The sequence below is a fragment of the Cnephaeus nilssonii genome (assembly GCF_951640355.1).
Source record: "Cnephaeus nilssonii genome assembly, chromosome: 12".
Lineage (NCBI taxonomy): Eukaryota > Metazoa > Chordata > Mammalia > Chiroptera > Vespertilionidae > Cnephaeus > Cnephaeus nilssonii.
Window position 1 is genome coordinate 3,018,359 of NC_137083.1, and position 15,450 is coordinate 3,033,808.

At 57.2% G+C, this 15,450-nt stretch overlaps 1 protein-coding gene across 1 annotated transcript in view; it reads left to right on the plus strand.

Moving 5' to 3' along the window:
- The window catches only part of EGFR (epidermal growth factor receptor), a 119,786-nt gene that overhangs the window by 60,065 nt on the left and 44,271 nt on the right, over positions 1 to 15,450 (plus strand). Inside the window, exons 2-3 of the mRNA XM_079785579.1 lie at positions 12,730 to 12,881; positions 13,701 to 13,884. Coding sequence (XP_079641705.1) covers positions 12,730 to 12,881; positions 13,701 to 13,884 — 336 coding nt within the window. The remainder of the gene's footprint in view (positions 1 to 12,729; positions 12,882 to 13,700; positions 13,885 to 15,450) is intronic.

The window sequence follows — 15,450 nt, forward strand, 5'->3', positions numbered from 1 at the left end:
TGTGCTGGTGAACGCCGGGGAATCAGAGAGGCTTTCTTTGGCACGTGGGTGTCTGTTGAAGCGACTGAAATGATTATGTTTACCGTTCACTTAGTCATCAGCATAATCCTCCCTTCACGTTCAATTTACATAAGAACACTGAACCACTGCACGTTTCCGCTCGGGATGGCCGGGCCCAGAGAGGACGCATTTTCCGCACGAGCGTTCGGCCTTCACTTCCCTTCGGTAGCGAGTCCGTGGGAAATGCCCTTGCCCGGTGCGGCAGAGTCTGCGTGTGACACTCGCCATGCGGCGCCCTCGGGCTTCCTCTCGCCTCCACGGGCTGCGTCCCACGAGGCTTTGTTGGGGAAACTCCGGCGCTGCACGCCTCACCAGCACGCGTGTCAGCTCAGGCCCGCGCCGCAGCGCTGGGGAAGGAGGCCTGCAGGGGAGGGCACAGACCGGGAGCAGAATGAGAGGAAACATCAGGAAAAGCAGGAGCAGCTGGCCTCGCCCAGCTCAAGCATGCGTGTGCACGTGTGTGTGCGTGTGTGGTTGTAAAAAGCCTCGTTAGGGAGCGAGAGCACGTGAGGAAATGGAGCTGGGAACCAGAACGCTGTGACTTAAGCGACAGGAAAGGATTCTGCTGTGTAGATCAGTCACGGTTTTAAATGTCCAGGCTTGTAGCTCTTCCCCCTGTGCCACTGGCAGAGTTCCTGTGCCATCCGTGCCACGTCCATCGCACCGAAAGCTTCGTTTCGACATGTCTTATTGGTGTCGGTACGTTCCGGATGCCCGCGAGGCTTGACGTGGATGGAATCTTCAATGCGGAGGCTGTGCAGGGCACAGGTGTGGACCAACAAGGCTCTGGAAGGTCACTTGGCTCTTGTTAAGTTTTCAGATTTTTCAAAATCGCACATTCAAACTCTACAGTTACGGTGTTGTTTAAGATCTTGGGGTACAACCTACGGTTGGAAACTGGAGGGGACCCTGTGTGGATGCCGTGGATCTTGGGGTTTTTATGAAATCTCCATCATCGTTATACACTGGTTTGGGCCGGAGATAACCAGCTCAAAGGATGGGCCCCTCGTGAGCAGTGCACTTGGTTGACTCATGCCCACATGGAGACATGGACTGTAAGCTTCATGAGGCAGGAATAGTGTGAGTCCCATCCGTGCCATGTCCCTGGACCCTGGACACCAAAATGACACCAGTAATGATGATGGTGATGATGATAGTGATAGAGATGATGATGGTGATGATGATAGTGATGATGATGGAGATGGTGATGATGATCATGATGGTGGTGATGGTGATGATGATGGAGATGATCATGGTGATGATGGTGGTGATAATGGAGATGATCATGGTGATGATGATAGTGATGGAGATGGTGATGATCATGATGGTGATGGTAGGAGAAGATGATGATGATGGTGGTGGAGATAAGGATGATCATGGTAGTGATGGTGGTGGTGGTAATGATGATAGCAGTAGCTTACATGAGCCTGACCCTCTTACAGATATTACCCATTTAATCCTTACGATGACCCTTTGTGGGGCCCTTTTTAGCCTCATGTTACAGATGAGGATAGGGAGGCTCAGGGAGGAGGAGTGCTTTGCCCCAGGTGACACCGCCCGTACCAGTGGAGCAGGTGCAAAGGTGAGCCTCCAGAGCTGGAACCCCTGAGCTTACACAGGCAGCGTCCTGCTCCAGCGGCCCGCCTCCGCCCGCCCCTGCCCGCCCCTGCGCACTTGGCCACCACGCACACTGGGAAGGTGCTTACAAGAAGGACAGAGGGACATGTTCTCTGGGCTGGCTCCGATGAACCGCCAGCATGGAGCCACACGTGTGCAAAGTGACAGAGGGCTGCATTCCAATGGGCCTCATCCTCAGGAGCTTCCCGGTCAGGTTGATTTTTGTAAACAGCTGAAGCAACAGGTCAACACGAACTAGAAAGCCTAGATTACCAGCGAGTCTAGACCATAAAGCCTTTCGTCAGCGTCGTTTTGTTTGTAAGTGGATGGGTGTGTCATGAATGTAGCACTCATTATGTGAAAACTATTGTGGGATTTGGGGGCTTAAAATTTACTTTTGAAATTGTCCTATGAAACAGCCACAAACATTCAGCCAAGCCCGAACACCCCCATTTAACCTCAAATCAGTACTGAATGCTGAGTGAGGAGACTTGGGGAGGGAGGGCAGGTGTATTTCTAATGGTAACAGCCACTCCCCAATGAAAGTTAATGTATTATCTAGTTCACCGGAGCTCCCTTATTCCTTGGCTGGTACTTACAATACTGACTCCTCATTGTTCCTTAATCTTTGGGGTTTTGTGTTTGTTTGGAAAATTGAGCTAGCATTTCGGTGAACTGCCTGGTTCTGCTCCCCGGCTTTCGGACTATTTTCGAGCATAAAATTCCAATTCCAGAGGCCCTGTCACAAGGACCTGGGAAGGAGATGGCCCAGTCTGGCCTCCCTGCGCCCAGCAGCCATGGCGCGCGCTCTCTCTCTCTCTCTCTCTCTCTCTCTCTCTCTCTCTCTCTCTTCCACACACGATGTCCATGTTTTAGTAATCCTTCACATCGACGTGCTTTTTCCATGAAAGTGTTACCACATTTTCCGAAGGAGGAGACATCGCTAACCTTCCTCCCCTCCCCTCCCCTCCCCTCCCCACCCCCTCGCCCTCGCCACCACCCACACAACATCTGTATTTCTTAAACTCAAAGCACTAGTTATTGTAAAAGTCAATTGAGCTTACAAAGACGTGCTTGTGTAGAAAACTTTCTCAGCTTCCGGGCGGGGGGCGGGGAGGGGGGATCTGGTTTGAGGGGTCGTTCAACAGAGTAGGAATCCGCTCCCCGGGAGGCACCCCTCTGCTCCCACCCCACGCTTCTAAGGCCTGGCGTCGGGCCAGCACAAACAGCTTAAGGATGAGTTCAGTTAAGGCATTGGGCGCACATCACCGCTCTTTCACTCCTCTCCTTCCTGGCCTCCGTAACCAGCTCGTCAGCTTAAAACGCCAGAAGACAAACAAACAAGGAGAGGGCTTTAGATGACAGATTACCAGCCTATTGAACTATGGCCATGGCCCCGGGCCCCGGCCCCCCAGCCATCGGAAGGCCTTTGGACAGCACCCCGCGCAGCACAGCTCCGGCCTGCAGGGGCACGCAGGGCCGGGCTGCCAGGAATGACTTTATCTCCCTCGACATGTTCGGTCAGATCGAGGGGCAGCGGCGGAGCCAGGGCAGGCTCAGGGGCGAAGGCAAACCGTTCCCACCTCCGGAGCACGGCTGAGCCTGGGCTCGGTCCTCAGGCCTGGGGTGGGGGTCAGGGGCTCTCGTGGGGAGCGGTTTTCCAGACCCAGTGACGCAGCTCCAGCCCCGTCACTTCACCCCTCGCCTGAACACCGGGGTCTCCAGACATCGAGGTGGGCCTCGCGGTAGAGCATCTTGGGGAAGGCACTGGAGGCTCATGTCACAGCACCTGTGTGTGTGTTTTCCTCTTTATTGCTGAAAGTATGACGTAGGTCCTCCTTTTCCCCCAGGGACTTCTTCCAGCCCGCTCCCCTCCCCCACCCCCAGGCCCTCACTACCCCATTGTCTGTGTCCATGGCTGCTGCATATATGTAGACAAGTTCGTCGGTTGATCTCTTGCACCCCGCCTCCCTGCCTTCCCTCTGAGGTTCTGCCGTCTGTCCTCGTGTCTGTGTCTCTGGGTCTAATTTTTTTTTAATTTCTTTATTGATTAAGGTATTACATATGTGTCCTTATTCCCCCATTACCCCCCACCTTCTGGGTCTAATTTTGATCATCAGTTCATTTGGTCCATGAGACTCCACAGATGAGTGAGACCATGGGATCCTTGTCTTTCTCTGAGTGGCTCATTTCACTCCGCATGACGTTCTCCAGGTCCCTCCGTGCTGCTGCAAATGGTAAGAGTTCTTCCTTTTTTATTGCCGCGTAGTATTCCATGGTGTAAATGTACCATGGTTTGACCCAGTGATCCCACTTCTAGGAATTTATCTCAAGAAATCAGAAACACCAATCAGAAAGGATATATGCACCCCTGTGTTCATAGCAGCACAATTTACCATAGCTAAGATCTGGAAACAGCCTAGGTGCCCATCAGCAGATGAGTGGATTAAAAAAACTACGGAGCATCTACACAATGGAGCATCTACACAATGGAGCAGCTGTGTTTTGAAAGACACTTCTGACCACCCAAAGCAGCCGAGGAGGTTTCTGGGGATTATCTCTAAGTGTCTCCGACGGGGAGGGGGGGGGGGCGGGTTTTGCTAAGTGATGAGGGAATCCACTCCCGGAGTCTTTGGCCTGAATTACTGTGATGATGGAGCCGTTCCCCGTCATTGTCGCACCTCACCATGAACGCTGTAACAGAAAGGTTAGCGAAGAAGAGAGACCGAGTCTTTCCGGAAGCAGGATACACACATCAGGAGAAAAGTGGGGGGTTGCCATTCTTAAAGGAAGAGAGGAAAATAGGAAACATGTTTTTCGAGTCGCCGTGTGACTTATCTTTGCGTGTCCTCTGGGATAGTGAGTGAGAACAAAGCCAGGGTGGTTGTGCTACGTCTTCTCGTGTGTTCTCACGGGTTCCTGGCTCGGGGAAGGCATCCCGAGGTTTGAATCCCAAACACGTTCCGTCGGGAAGCGGACCACCAGCACCAGCTCTGCCTGCAGCCGAGGCCGCGCGACCCGCGGGGTCAGTGGGCGCTGTAGAAACTGGAGCCCGAGCGCGGAAAAACACTTCCTCATCCAGCTGGGGAGGAATTTACCGGCAGCCCGGCTATTAATAGACGCCGTGGGGATTCCATTTCCATTGCTCAACTGGCGTGTGAGTTATTAAACCGTAAAAAAAGAAAGTGGTGAGCCGAGGCCGCCGAAAACTTATACGTGATGTTGATGCAAGGACTCCGCTGATACTTATTCATCTTTTATTGCTCGCCGCCCGCCGCGGGGTCATAAACGAAAGGGACCTCGAAGGAAAACAGAATGTTTGCTGCTGTTCTCAGGATGACATCGTGTTTGCGGAAGAGACAGAGAGCGCTGTGAGAGGACAGAATGCTCTTATCGCCCCAGCGTGAGCCAGGCGCACCCTGAGAGGCCGCTGCGGGCGGCGAGGAAGCGGGGAGAGGGGCTGGGCAGGGCCTTTCTGGGGGCGTGGCTGGGAGGGAGGCCACGGCATGGCCTTCCCCAGAGCGGAGGGGAGGAGGCTGGAGGACAGCCTGGGGGGCAGGGGCCTGCAGGGCTGTGAGGGGGAGGAGACGTGGGATGCCTCTGTGCGCAGCCACAGACACAAGCCGCGGGCCGGCTTCAGATCAAGGCAAGGAAGGGTTCCGTGACGGAGCCGTCAACACAGCGTGGACCGGGCCAGGCCCTCTGAGCAAGATCAAAACTCCCAGCCCCTCGGACGGACAAGCCGGCCTGGCAGCCATCTCCCGGGCGTGGGAAGCCGGGATGCAGTGGGACGCGGGGAGCTGTGTATTCCATCCTCACAGTAAAGATGCCTAGCACAGGGCGGCTGCACCCCGGACACAAGGCCCTCCTACCTAACCGGGGATGGCACCAGGCACCTTGTGGTGCATGGGACGGCGCTCCACCCACTGAGCCGCACTGGCCAGGGCCAGTCCCTGCTCTTTCCAGAAGTTTGCCAGGCCTGCCCTGGGTCGTCGGAAACGAGGCTGCGGGCTCTGTTTCCTGGACGGAGACCTGTGGCGCCGAGCGGCCGCGCTGGCTGGCAGCACCGTCTCTTCTTCCTCCAGGCAGGGGACCCGCCTGATAGCAAGTGGCTGCCCGTGAGAACTGTTGCTTTTATAGAGAGAGAGGCCCGGTGCACGAAATTCGTGCAAGAGTAGGCCTTCCTTCCCCCGGCTGCCGGCATCGGCTTCCCTCTGGCACCCGGGACCCGGGCTTCCCTCGCAGACCCGGCTTCGTCCTCCGGAAGGTTGTCCGGTCTCATTAGCATATTACTCTTTTATTATTATTATTATCATTGACTTAAGAGGAAGGAACAGGGAGAGAAAGAGAAACATTGATGTGTGAGTGCAACACTGATCGGCTGCCTCCTGCACAGCCCACACTGGGCATCGAGCCTGCAACCCTTGCATGTTCCGGAAATCGAACTGTGACCTCCTGGTTCATAGGTCGAGGCTCAGCCACTGAGCCACGAGGCCGGGGAGAACTGTTGCTCTCAGTGGCTGGCGCTCCCCGGGAGGGGCTCGTGTGTTGTGGAGACAGTCGTGTCTGAGCCTAAAGGAAGGGTCCCGGGGGCAGGGCTCGGCTTGGGCACCCCGCGCTCCCCTGGCGGCTGCTGGTGGTTCTCGAGCCCCGGCTTCCTGCTCGGCGAGCCCGGGAGGCGGGCGCTGGTTGCAGAGCTGACCCGGGAGAGGGGTCGGGGTCCGGCCTCGCCCAGGCCCGGGAGGACCGGGCGCGGCCGCTTCCTTTCCCCTTTGGAAGGCGGCTTGAGAAGGTAGTTAACTTAAGGAGGAGTCAGTGGAAACCAAATGTTCATTTCAAACCGAGCATTAAACACAAACACGTGGGGACACAGCCCACAGGTCCGGCCGCCGAGGAAGCCACCGCAGGGGTCAGGGTCGCGGGGCCTGGGAGCAGCTTCTGCCGTGACGCTCCGGAAAGGCCCCGTGGGTGCGGCGCCCCCTCCCGTGCCCAGCGGCTGCCCCCAGGACACGGCCCCCACGCCTTCCTGGAGCCCCGGGCCGTGCCTGTGACCGCGGCGGCCAGGTGGCTGTGGCCGGCTCCAGCTGCCCTCCCGCGGGGCCGCCCGCCAGGCCGCACACGGCGGTGGGAGCGGAGGGCAGAGGGCGGCCTCGGGCGCCCGGGGAAGGAAGCAGCTCCTCCCGGGAACCCGGCCAGGCTCAGCGCAGGCTGCGGTCACGTGGCACTTACTGGGGGTCGGCCACGTGCCAGCTGCCTTAACCAGAGTCTCCACCCCGGGTCCCCCCTAGGACCCGCGAGCCCCTGTGGCACGGACAGAGTGGGCAGAGACCCCGTGGTGGAGACCGTGCCGCGGTGGCGGTAGAGCCACGTTCTCCTCCAGCCCCTGAGCCCACTGGGCACCGGCCAGTGCCACTCAGCGTTTGCTGATGGTTCTAGAGTCAGAAAAGCTGAGGGTGCCCAGCAGTGTGCTCAGTGGTTAGAGCACTGGCCCTCGGACTGAAGGGTTGCGGGTTCGATTCCGGTCGAGGGCACGTACCCCGAGTGCAGGCTCCATCCCCAGCCCCGGTCGGGGCGCATGACGTCTCTCTCCCATCGATGTTTCTCTCTCAGTCTCTCCCCCTCCCTTCCACTCTCTCTAAAACTCAACGGGGAAAAACTCCTTGGGTGAGAAATAACAACAAAAAAAAGAGCAAACACAAGTGTGCATTAGAGAGAGGGACTTTCTAAGAGATGGGCAATCACAGAGGACAAGGACTCATCCTCTCCCGAGGGTGCGCAGCGGGACGCGGGCTGGGGAGGGGCTCCTGGGGCACCTGTCACCCGGCCAGGAGGGGTCTCCTGTACCCACATGAGGGCGCAGGGAGGGGTCTCCTGTACCCACATGAGGGCGCAGTGGTGGCCCAGAGGAGGGGAGCAGATAGGAAAGGCAGCTGCTCCGGGGGGGCTGCAGGGGCCGGTGCTAACCTCTCCCGGCCCGGCCCGGCCTGCCAGGCCGCGTGGCCCTCACTCCGTGGGAGCTGGCGCCTGTCCGTTGCCGGGTAACGAGCCGTGTTGGCGTCCTGTCCCAGGCGGCTGGGGCCGGTGGCTCCTGCTCTTTCTGACCCGTGTCCCTTGAGCGTGTCTCTTGCGTGGCGGTGGGGTGTCCTGCGGCTCCTTCCCGGATGAAGTCCTCTCCCAAAGGGCCGGTGCGCTCCTTCCGGGCAGGACTGCTTCCGATCACCCCGCCCCGGGCCGATCTGCGGTCTGACTGTATGTCGGCGGATGAGCGCGTGAGCAGCACAGAGCCCTCTGGTGATGGAGCCCACAACCCGGGCCTGTGCCCTGACCGGGAACCCAACCGTGACCTCCTGGTTCATAGGTCGACGCTCAACCTCTGAGCCACGCTGGTCAGGCGTCTTGGGATTAACTTAATGGCTCTGAAGAGAATCCTGGGGATGGAAACCTACAAGTGTTGGTGTTCTCTGCATGACATCAAACATGGAAGAGATGTTATTTTAAAGTCTTCTGCTCGCTGACTCAGTTAGGGCCCCTTAGTGGGCAGCGTGTTGGCCGTGCCACGGCGTGGCAGGCGCAGCCCAGTGGGCAGGTGCCCAGGGCGGGTGCCCGAACGCTGGAGAGGAGTTTTGAGCGTCCCCTGAGCATTTCCCGGTTGCCAGGCAGATTCAGAGCCAACTCTCGTTGGACGCCTACAAGCCGAGAGTTATCCATTCGTCGTGAACTCGCATACGACAAGTGAGGGGCTGTGGACGAAGGAGAAGGTTTTGGGAAATGAAGAAAAATCGTCACCACTCTGCTGAGACTTTCCCACGTGCCCGAGCTTTTGACTCCGCGCCCAGTGAAAATGTCGATGCCGCTTTGTTCTTGCTTTTACTGTTTTCCTCATTGTTACTGCGTTGTGAGTCAGCCGTCGTTCTTCTGCTCTCCCATTATTACAAATCTCGCGTGGGTTTTACAGGCCAGTCTGGTCCTGTAATCGCGCTTTAGGACGTCTCTCTGTGGGTGAATGGACTCCGTGCTCCCCGAAGGTTAAGGATGTGTTTATGGATGTGGGACGCGTCGCTGTGCCGTGCCGCCGTCTCCCGAGAGCCACCTGCGCGGCGCTGCTGGACAGGACGCGCGGAGCGGCCTGGCGTGGCACTGGCCTTGCCCGCAGCCTGCGTGTGGCACCCGCACTGTCCGCCAGTCATTTCTCATTGTAAAGCCAGCGCACAGCGCCTCCTCTCGTGATCACGGAAACGTGGAGGATCTCAATAGCTGTGCGTGCGCGTGGTGGCTTCTCCGTGTGTTTTTTTCTTTAAAAAAAATGTATTTTATTAACATACGCGTCTTCTTCTCTTGTACACCACAGATTTCTGTAAATTGTATCCTCCGTTACTTGTTACTATAAAGTCATATCTGGTCACTCTAGAAAATTGGAGAAATGAAGAAAATGTGGAGGAAATAAGAAAAACGTGGTTTCTGCTTCCGAACGAGGCGCTCCGTGGAAAACGGGTCGAGGCAGCTCAGGAGGCCGAGGGAGAAATTTACGAGGGCCCAGCCGCCGGGCAGCCGTTAATGTGGAGCCGAGAAAACAACCAATTAAAACAATTACACAGTTACTCAGGCACTGCCAGGCGTCTCGGGGGGGTGGGGGAAACTTGGAGGAACTGGTTTGAAGGTTTTGCCCGGGCTTGTGGGCAAAGAGGGGTGCCGACCCCCTAACGGCAGGGGAGGGACAGGCTCTGCCCCCCACCCACACACACACACACACACACACACACACACACACACACAGACACACAGACACAGAAAGGGGCATTTTGAGACTTCCGGGAGGCAGCTTGTTTTATTCTCAGTTAAGGTGACGTGCAGGGCTCGAGAAAAGCATGGCCAGGCTGTGGGCCAGCCCAGGTGTCCAAGGGTAATACGCGGACCTTTCCCACAAGCCCTGGCCTGAGCCTGTCACTCAGAGCTGAGCAGGTGCCAGTCCTCACGTGGGGACTCCCAGACGACTGGCTCGGAGGCGCCTCGCCCACGGGGACAGCGTGGCGCCATCCCGCTAGTGCGGAGCCCGAAGCCCACAAGCTGTGGGGGCGGGGGCCGCGGGAGGGGCACGCAGGGCTCACGAGGGCGATGGTGGTGTCCTCTCGTGTGGGAGGAGTGTGGGTTACACGCATGTGCGCATGTGTGCATTTGTGGAAGCTCGCCAGGTGCTCCCCTGCAGAGGGATTAGGTCACAGTGTCCCCTGCACGTTCCGTCGGCAGCAGGGGACACGGACACTGAACCAGAGCGCGGCCTGCGGGTGATGCATACTGATGCCTGCCCCGTCCTTTAGAGCGCGTCCAAAGTAGGACAGCCCCGGCCCGCGTGGTCAGTTGGTGAGCGTCGACCTATGAACCAGGAGGTCAGGGTTCGATTCCGGTGCTGGGCGTGCAGGAGGCAGCCGATCCACGATTCTCTCTCATCATTGATGTTTCTCTCTCTCTCTCCCTCACCCGGGGAACAGGGTTCCAGGTGGGCCTGCCTTAAACCGAATCAAATAAACGCCAGCGGCCTTCTTCTCCCCCAGAGCAGACAGGTTGGCCAGTTGGCTTCTCGGGTTCTTTGTGATGGGGGGACATTATTAAAAAATAAATCAATAATGGCCAACACTTTGCATGAAGCTTTTCTTTTATATATATATATATATTTGGGTCTCTTTCCTCCGATACATTTTCCAAAGCAGGGTCCTCCTGACGTGGGGTTTAAGCACGTGGTTCATCACACAAGCCGCCCAGTGGCTCCAGCACGTCTCACGGATTCACGTTCGCATCAGCAATGAGCAGCGTTGCCGTTCTCTTCCCAATAGAGGGGCTTGTCTCTGACCATCAGAGTGACTCACACGAAACCACGACTCTCAGGTGCCGCAGACTCTCAGGTGCTCGTGGTGGCTTTTCGCACGAGCGAGTGGCGGGAGGAGGAAAGGCCCGAGTGCCGTCTTCATGGAACCGTCTGGTTCTAGAAGAAACCGGCCGAACTTCTGTGGCACGTGGTCCTTTTCTGCCGGTAACAGGGCCCATCGATGTGACAGTAAACACCCTGTGGTTCTGCGTAGAGACGCTTTCACGCGAATGTCCTTCCTCCTTTACGGTGGCAGCAGCCACGTGCCTCCCTCTGTGGCTGAGAAACCCCTGAGAGGTGCCCCCCCAAGTTCCCCCCGACACCGCTCCCCTGGCTGGCACGAGGGCACGACCAACACCTGTGGCCACCTAGCCCGCTGCCCGGCAGGTCGGCTGAAAGGTGGAGGGCCGGCCTGTCGCCCGGGATCAGTGTTGGCCTCCCGGTGTGCCGGCGGGAAGCCCGCGTCACCCCTCAACCCTGTGCCTACATCGTGGCGGCGCCCGCACGCAGGACCTGGCGCTGGGGAGCGGGTCAGGCCCCGTCCGTGTGCCTCGCAGCCAGCTGGGCACCAGGTTCCAACGAGGCTGGAAGCCAGCGGCCGGGCTCCGGGGCCAAGGCCGTGGCCGTGTTGGGTCCTCCCAGCGCCGTGGTTGGAAGCCAGTCGCTGGGGCTCCATCCGCATTCCCGTGTGACTTCCCCTCTGCCACGGAGTGTGGGCGAGACATGGGGAGCGGAGGGAGACCCCCACGGGATGAACGAGGAGGGAGGGTGCTTGCCCAGCGCTGGCGCCTGAACTTGAGCTCTCTGCCCTGACCCCGAGGAGCAAGGCAGACGTCAGGTGATGCAGGGCGGGCGGTGCCCACGGGCAGCGTGCAGAGGCCTAGGACGAGCAGCGCGGGCTCCGGAGGGGACCCCGAGGAAGTCCCTCCTGGGGACTGGCCTTGTCTCGGGGTTCGGCCACCGGTTGCTGATGGGGGTGCCGTCTCTGCAGACCCGGGCGACCCCGGCTGGTCCTGGTCTCCCTCGGGGCCCGGGGCCCTGAGTCTTCGCTCTTAGAGGGCTTGTGGTTCAACGCTCCCGGCTTCAAACGCGAACCCCTTTGTTCTGTTCCGCTTGCCTGGACGTGTCCTTTAGAGAGCCGGGCTTGTAAACAGGATGCCATCCTCGTCCTCTCCTTTGCTTTGAAATGCAGACTGCCGATGGGTTCCCCCTAACTGGGGATGTTTTCTTGTGTGAAGTCACCTGCGCACACGAAGGCGCCGCGTGCGCCCGGGCTGTGCCGGCCGGCAGGGCGCGCACCTGTGCGGGGGGCGGGGCTCCCGGGAGCGGCTAACAGCGCGGTTGGTTTCTTCCTGGCTGTTCTGATGTGCGTTTCCATCTGTTGTTCTCTAACTCGTATCGCATTGGACCGTGGGCCGCGTCTCCGAGGCGTTCGCTTAGAAGACTGTCTTCAACCCCCCGCCCTGGGTTTCCATTGCCGCGCGCGTCATCGACTCTCGCTGTGCCCCGCGGTGGCCGCACACGCCGCCTGGTGGGCGTTATAGTTGTCAATACCCTTTGGACACACAGAGGGCGGCGTGCTCTCTTTCGGCAAAGTTCACGATGCCGTTATTACGTCGACGTTGTGATTTCATCATTCATGTGCGTTCTGATGCGTCTTGTTTGGCCTGCTGAAGTCCTTACCGGCTGTCTCATCCGAACGGTTTTTACAGCCCTAACCGGTTTGGCTCAGTGGATAGAGCGTCGTCCTGTGGACTGAAGGGTCCCAGGTTCGATTCCAGTCAAGGGCATGTGCCTTGGTTGCAGGCACATCCCCAGTGGGGGGTGTGCAGGAGGCAGCTGATGGATGTTTCTCTCTCACCGGTTTCTAACTCTATCTCTCTCCCTTCCTCTCTGTAAAAAAAATCAATAAAATATATATATTTTTTTAAAGAAACAAAAGGTTTTCACAGAACCTTTCTGTGCCCCCGTGGCTTCTGAACACGTGTGAACGCGTCCCTGCGCGGCAGGGGTGAGCTCGGCCTCCCGCGGGCCCGCGCCCGGTAAAGCCCGCCCCTGCGCTGTCACGCCGGCCTCGGTCAGAGTGAGCACCCTGAGTCGCCGGAGCACACCGTCCGTTGGCGATAGTGAATGCGGTTTTATTTTAGTTCCGTGCCTTCCTGGGCGTTTCACGAGGTGCCTTTTCCCCCCAGTTTGCCAGGGCACCAACAACAAGCTCACCCAGCTGGGCACCTTCGACGACCACTTCCTGAGCCTGCAGCGGATGCTCAACAACTGCGAGGTGGTCCTGGGGAACCTGGAGATCACCTACATGCAGCGGGGCTACGACCTGTCCTTCCTGAAGGTTGGTTCCATGAGTTGGGTGCCTCGCCCGGACACCGCAGGAGTAAGGGAGGCAGGTCGAGGCCTGGGCGGAACCCTCCTGGGCGCGTGCTGGCTTTGGCCACAGCAGTTCCGAGTCCTAGAGCACTTGGGGTGCATGTTGCCTGAGGCGACCCCTCTCCCAGCTAGTGCCAGGTCATAGAGGGACGTCCCAGAGGAGCAGGCCCGGCCGGCGCCCCACGGTCAGCGTAGACACCGAGAGGTATCTTGTCGCCGTGGCTCCCACCGTGGCACCCTGGTAACTGGCTCCTCATTTTTAAAGAGCCTTGCTTTATAGCATCTGCCCATTGCCTTGGTGTAAATACTCCCACCACGGTTGCTTTCCAGCCGCCAAGAGTTTAGCCGCCATTTCACAAGTGCCCCCCTATTTCTCAGTCGGCTCCCGAGAGCCAGCAGTTGAACGTTGGATGTGATGGGCCTCCTTCTGGGCTGCTGTTTTCTTCTTTCCATGAGAAAGCAGGCAGGACAGATGCGAGACAAGTTAATAAAACCGTTCCCCTCTTCACCTGAGTGTGTCGAAGGCCAAGGGAAGGAGGCACCGTTTTGCTGAGTCATCACGTTGCCCTTGACGGCCGCCATCGGGCTCGGGGGGGCACAGCATGGGAATGACTGTGCCCCTGTCACCCGCCACACCCTCCATGTAGCCACCCACATGCTCTAGGGCTGTCACCACGCGTGTGCGTCGTTCAGGGAGGTGTCCTGGTTCCCCGGGCCCGTGTTCGACCTCACGTGCTTGAGCTCCTCGAAGGAGAGAGGCCAGCTTCACGCTTTGTCTCCTCAGACCATCCAGGAGGTGGCCGGCTACGTCCTCATCGCCCTCAACGTGGTGGAGAAGATCCCGCTGGAGAACCTGCAGATCATCCGGGGGAACGTGCTCTTCGAGAACACCCACGCCCTGTCCGTCCTGTCCAACTACGGCGGCAACAAGACGGGCCTACGGGAGCTGCCCATGCGGAGCCTGCAGGGTGAGAGCCGGCCGGAGGCCCTGGGGCAGACATGGCACACAGCCCACCTGGCCCTTTCTTAAGTCCATTCACTCAGGGAAGACTTTACTCATCAAAACAAACGTGTTTTTAATCCTTGTTATTGAGAGTATTACAGATGTCTCCCTTTTTCCCCCCATTGCCTCTCTGCACCTGGTCCTGCCCACCCCAGACTTTTGCCACCCTGTTGTCTGTGTCCATAGTTAATGCATATATGCATACAATTTCTTTGGTTAATCTCTTCACACACGCCTCCCCCCTTCCCTCTGAGATTCGTCAGTCTGTTCCATGCTTCCATGCCTCTGATTCTATTTTATTCATCAGTTTACTTTGTTTATTAGATTTCTTGTTCATTTATTTTGATTTTTAGATTCAGTTGTTGATAGATACGTATTTATTGCCATTTTATTGTTCAAATGTTTCTTCTTCTTCTTCTTCTTCTTCTTCTTCTTCTTCTTCTTCTTCTTCCTCTTCTTAAAGAATACCTTTCAGCATTTCATGGAATACTGGTTTGGTGGTGATGAGCTCCTTTAGCTTTTTCTTATCTGGGAAGCTCTTTATCTGACCTTCAATTCTGAATGATAGCTTTGCTGGGTAGAGTAATCTTGGTTGTAGGTTCTTGCTGTTCATCACTTTGAATATTTCTTGCCACTCCCATCTGGCCTGCATAGTTTCTGTTGAGAAATCAGCTGACAGTCATATAGGTGCTCCCTTGTAGGTAACTAACTGTTTTTCTCTTGTATCCCATGCCACTCATGTGCAAGATACAGCTGGTGGTGGAGGTTACTGAAAAGGTGCTACACAGTGCAATGGGAAGGGGAGATGTAAGCCAGGTTATCCCGTGCTCTCGGAAAAGCATCCGAGAGTTAGTGGGAAATGGTGAGGGCTCTGGAGAAGGAGAGTGTAGCAGACTTTGTGCCCAGGGAGTGAATAAGCTGTCAGTCCTGTGACCTGGGCCTCAGGTGTAAGGGAATGCATTAAATCAACCCCTAGTGCCTGGCTGGTGTGCACAGAGGTCAGAGCGTGGACCCGCACACCGGGGGGTCGCAGGTGTGATTCCCAGTCAAGGGAACGTACCTGAATTGTGGGTTCGATCCCCACCCCAGTCGGTCGGGATGTGTGCAGGAGGCAACCAATCAGTGTGTCTCTCTCACATCAGTGTTTCTCTCTCTCTCTCTCTCTCTCTCTCTCTCTCTCTCTCTCTCTCCCCTCCCTCCCCCCTTTCACTCTCTAAAAATCAATGGGAAAAAAATATCCTCGGAAGATGATTAACAATAACAACAAAATCAATGTGTATTTGAGACAGTTTTCTGGGCCACATTGTCTAAGTCAGGCGGAGGAATGAAGGTGTTACAGGGGAAGATGAATTTCTGTGGCTGGGTCATGTGTGAGGGTCCTCGGACAGGAAGCAGGAAGGTGATAGGAGATGGGACGTTGATTTTTTTAAAACTGAAGCTAACAATGATCGTGCCCTCACTCTGTGGCAGGGACATGAAATGTAGCATTTACGGAATGACAGTTCTAACCGCTGAGCCACACGGACAGGGC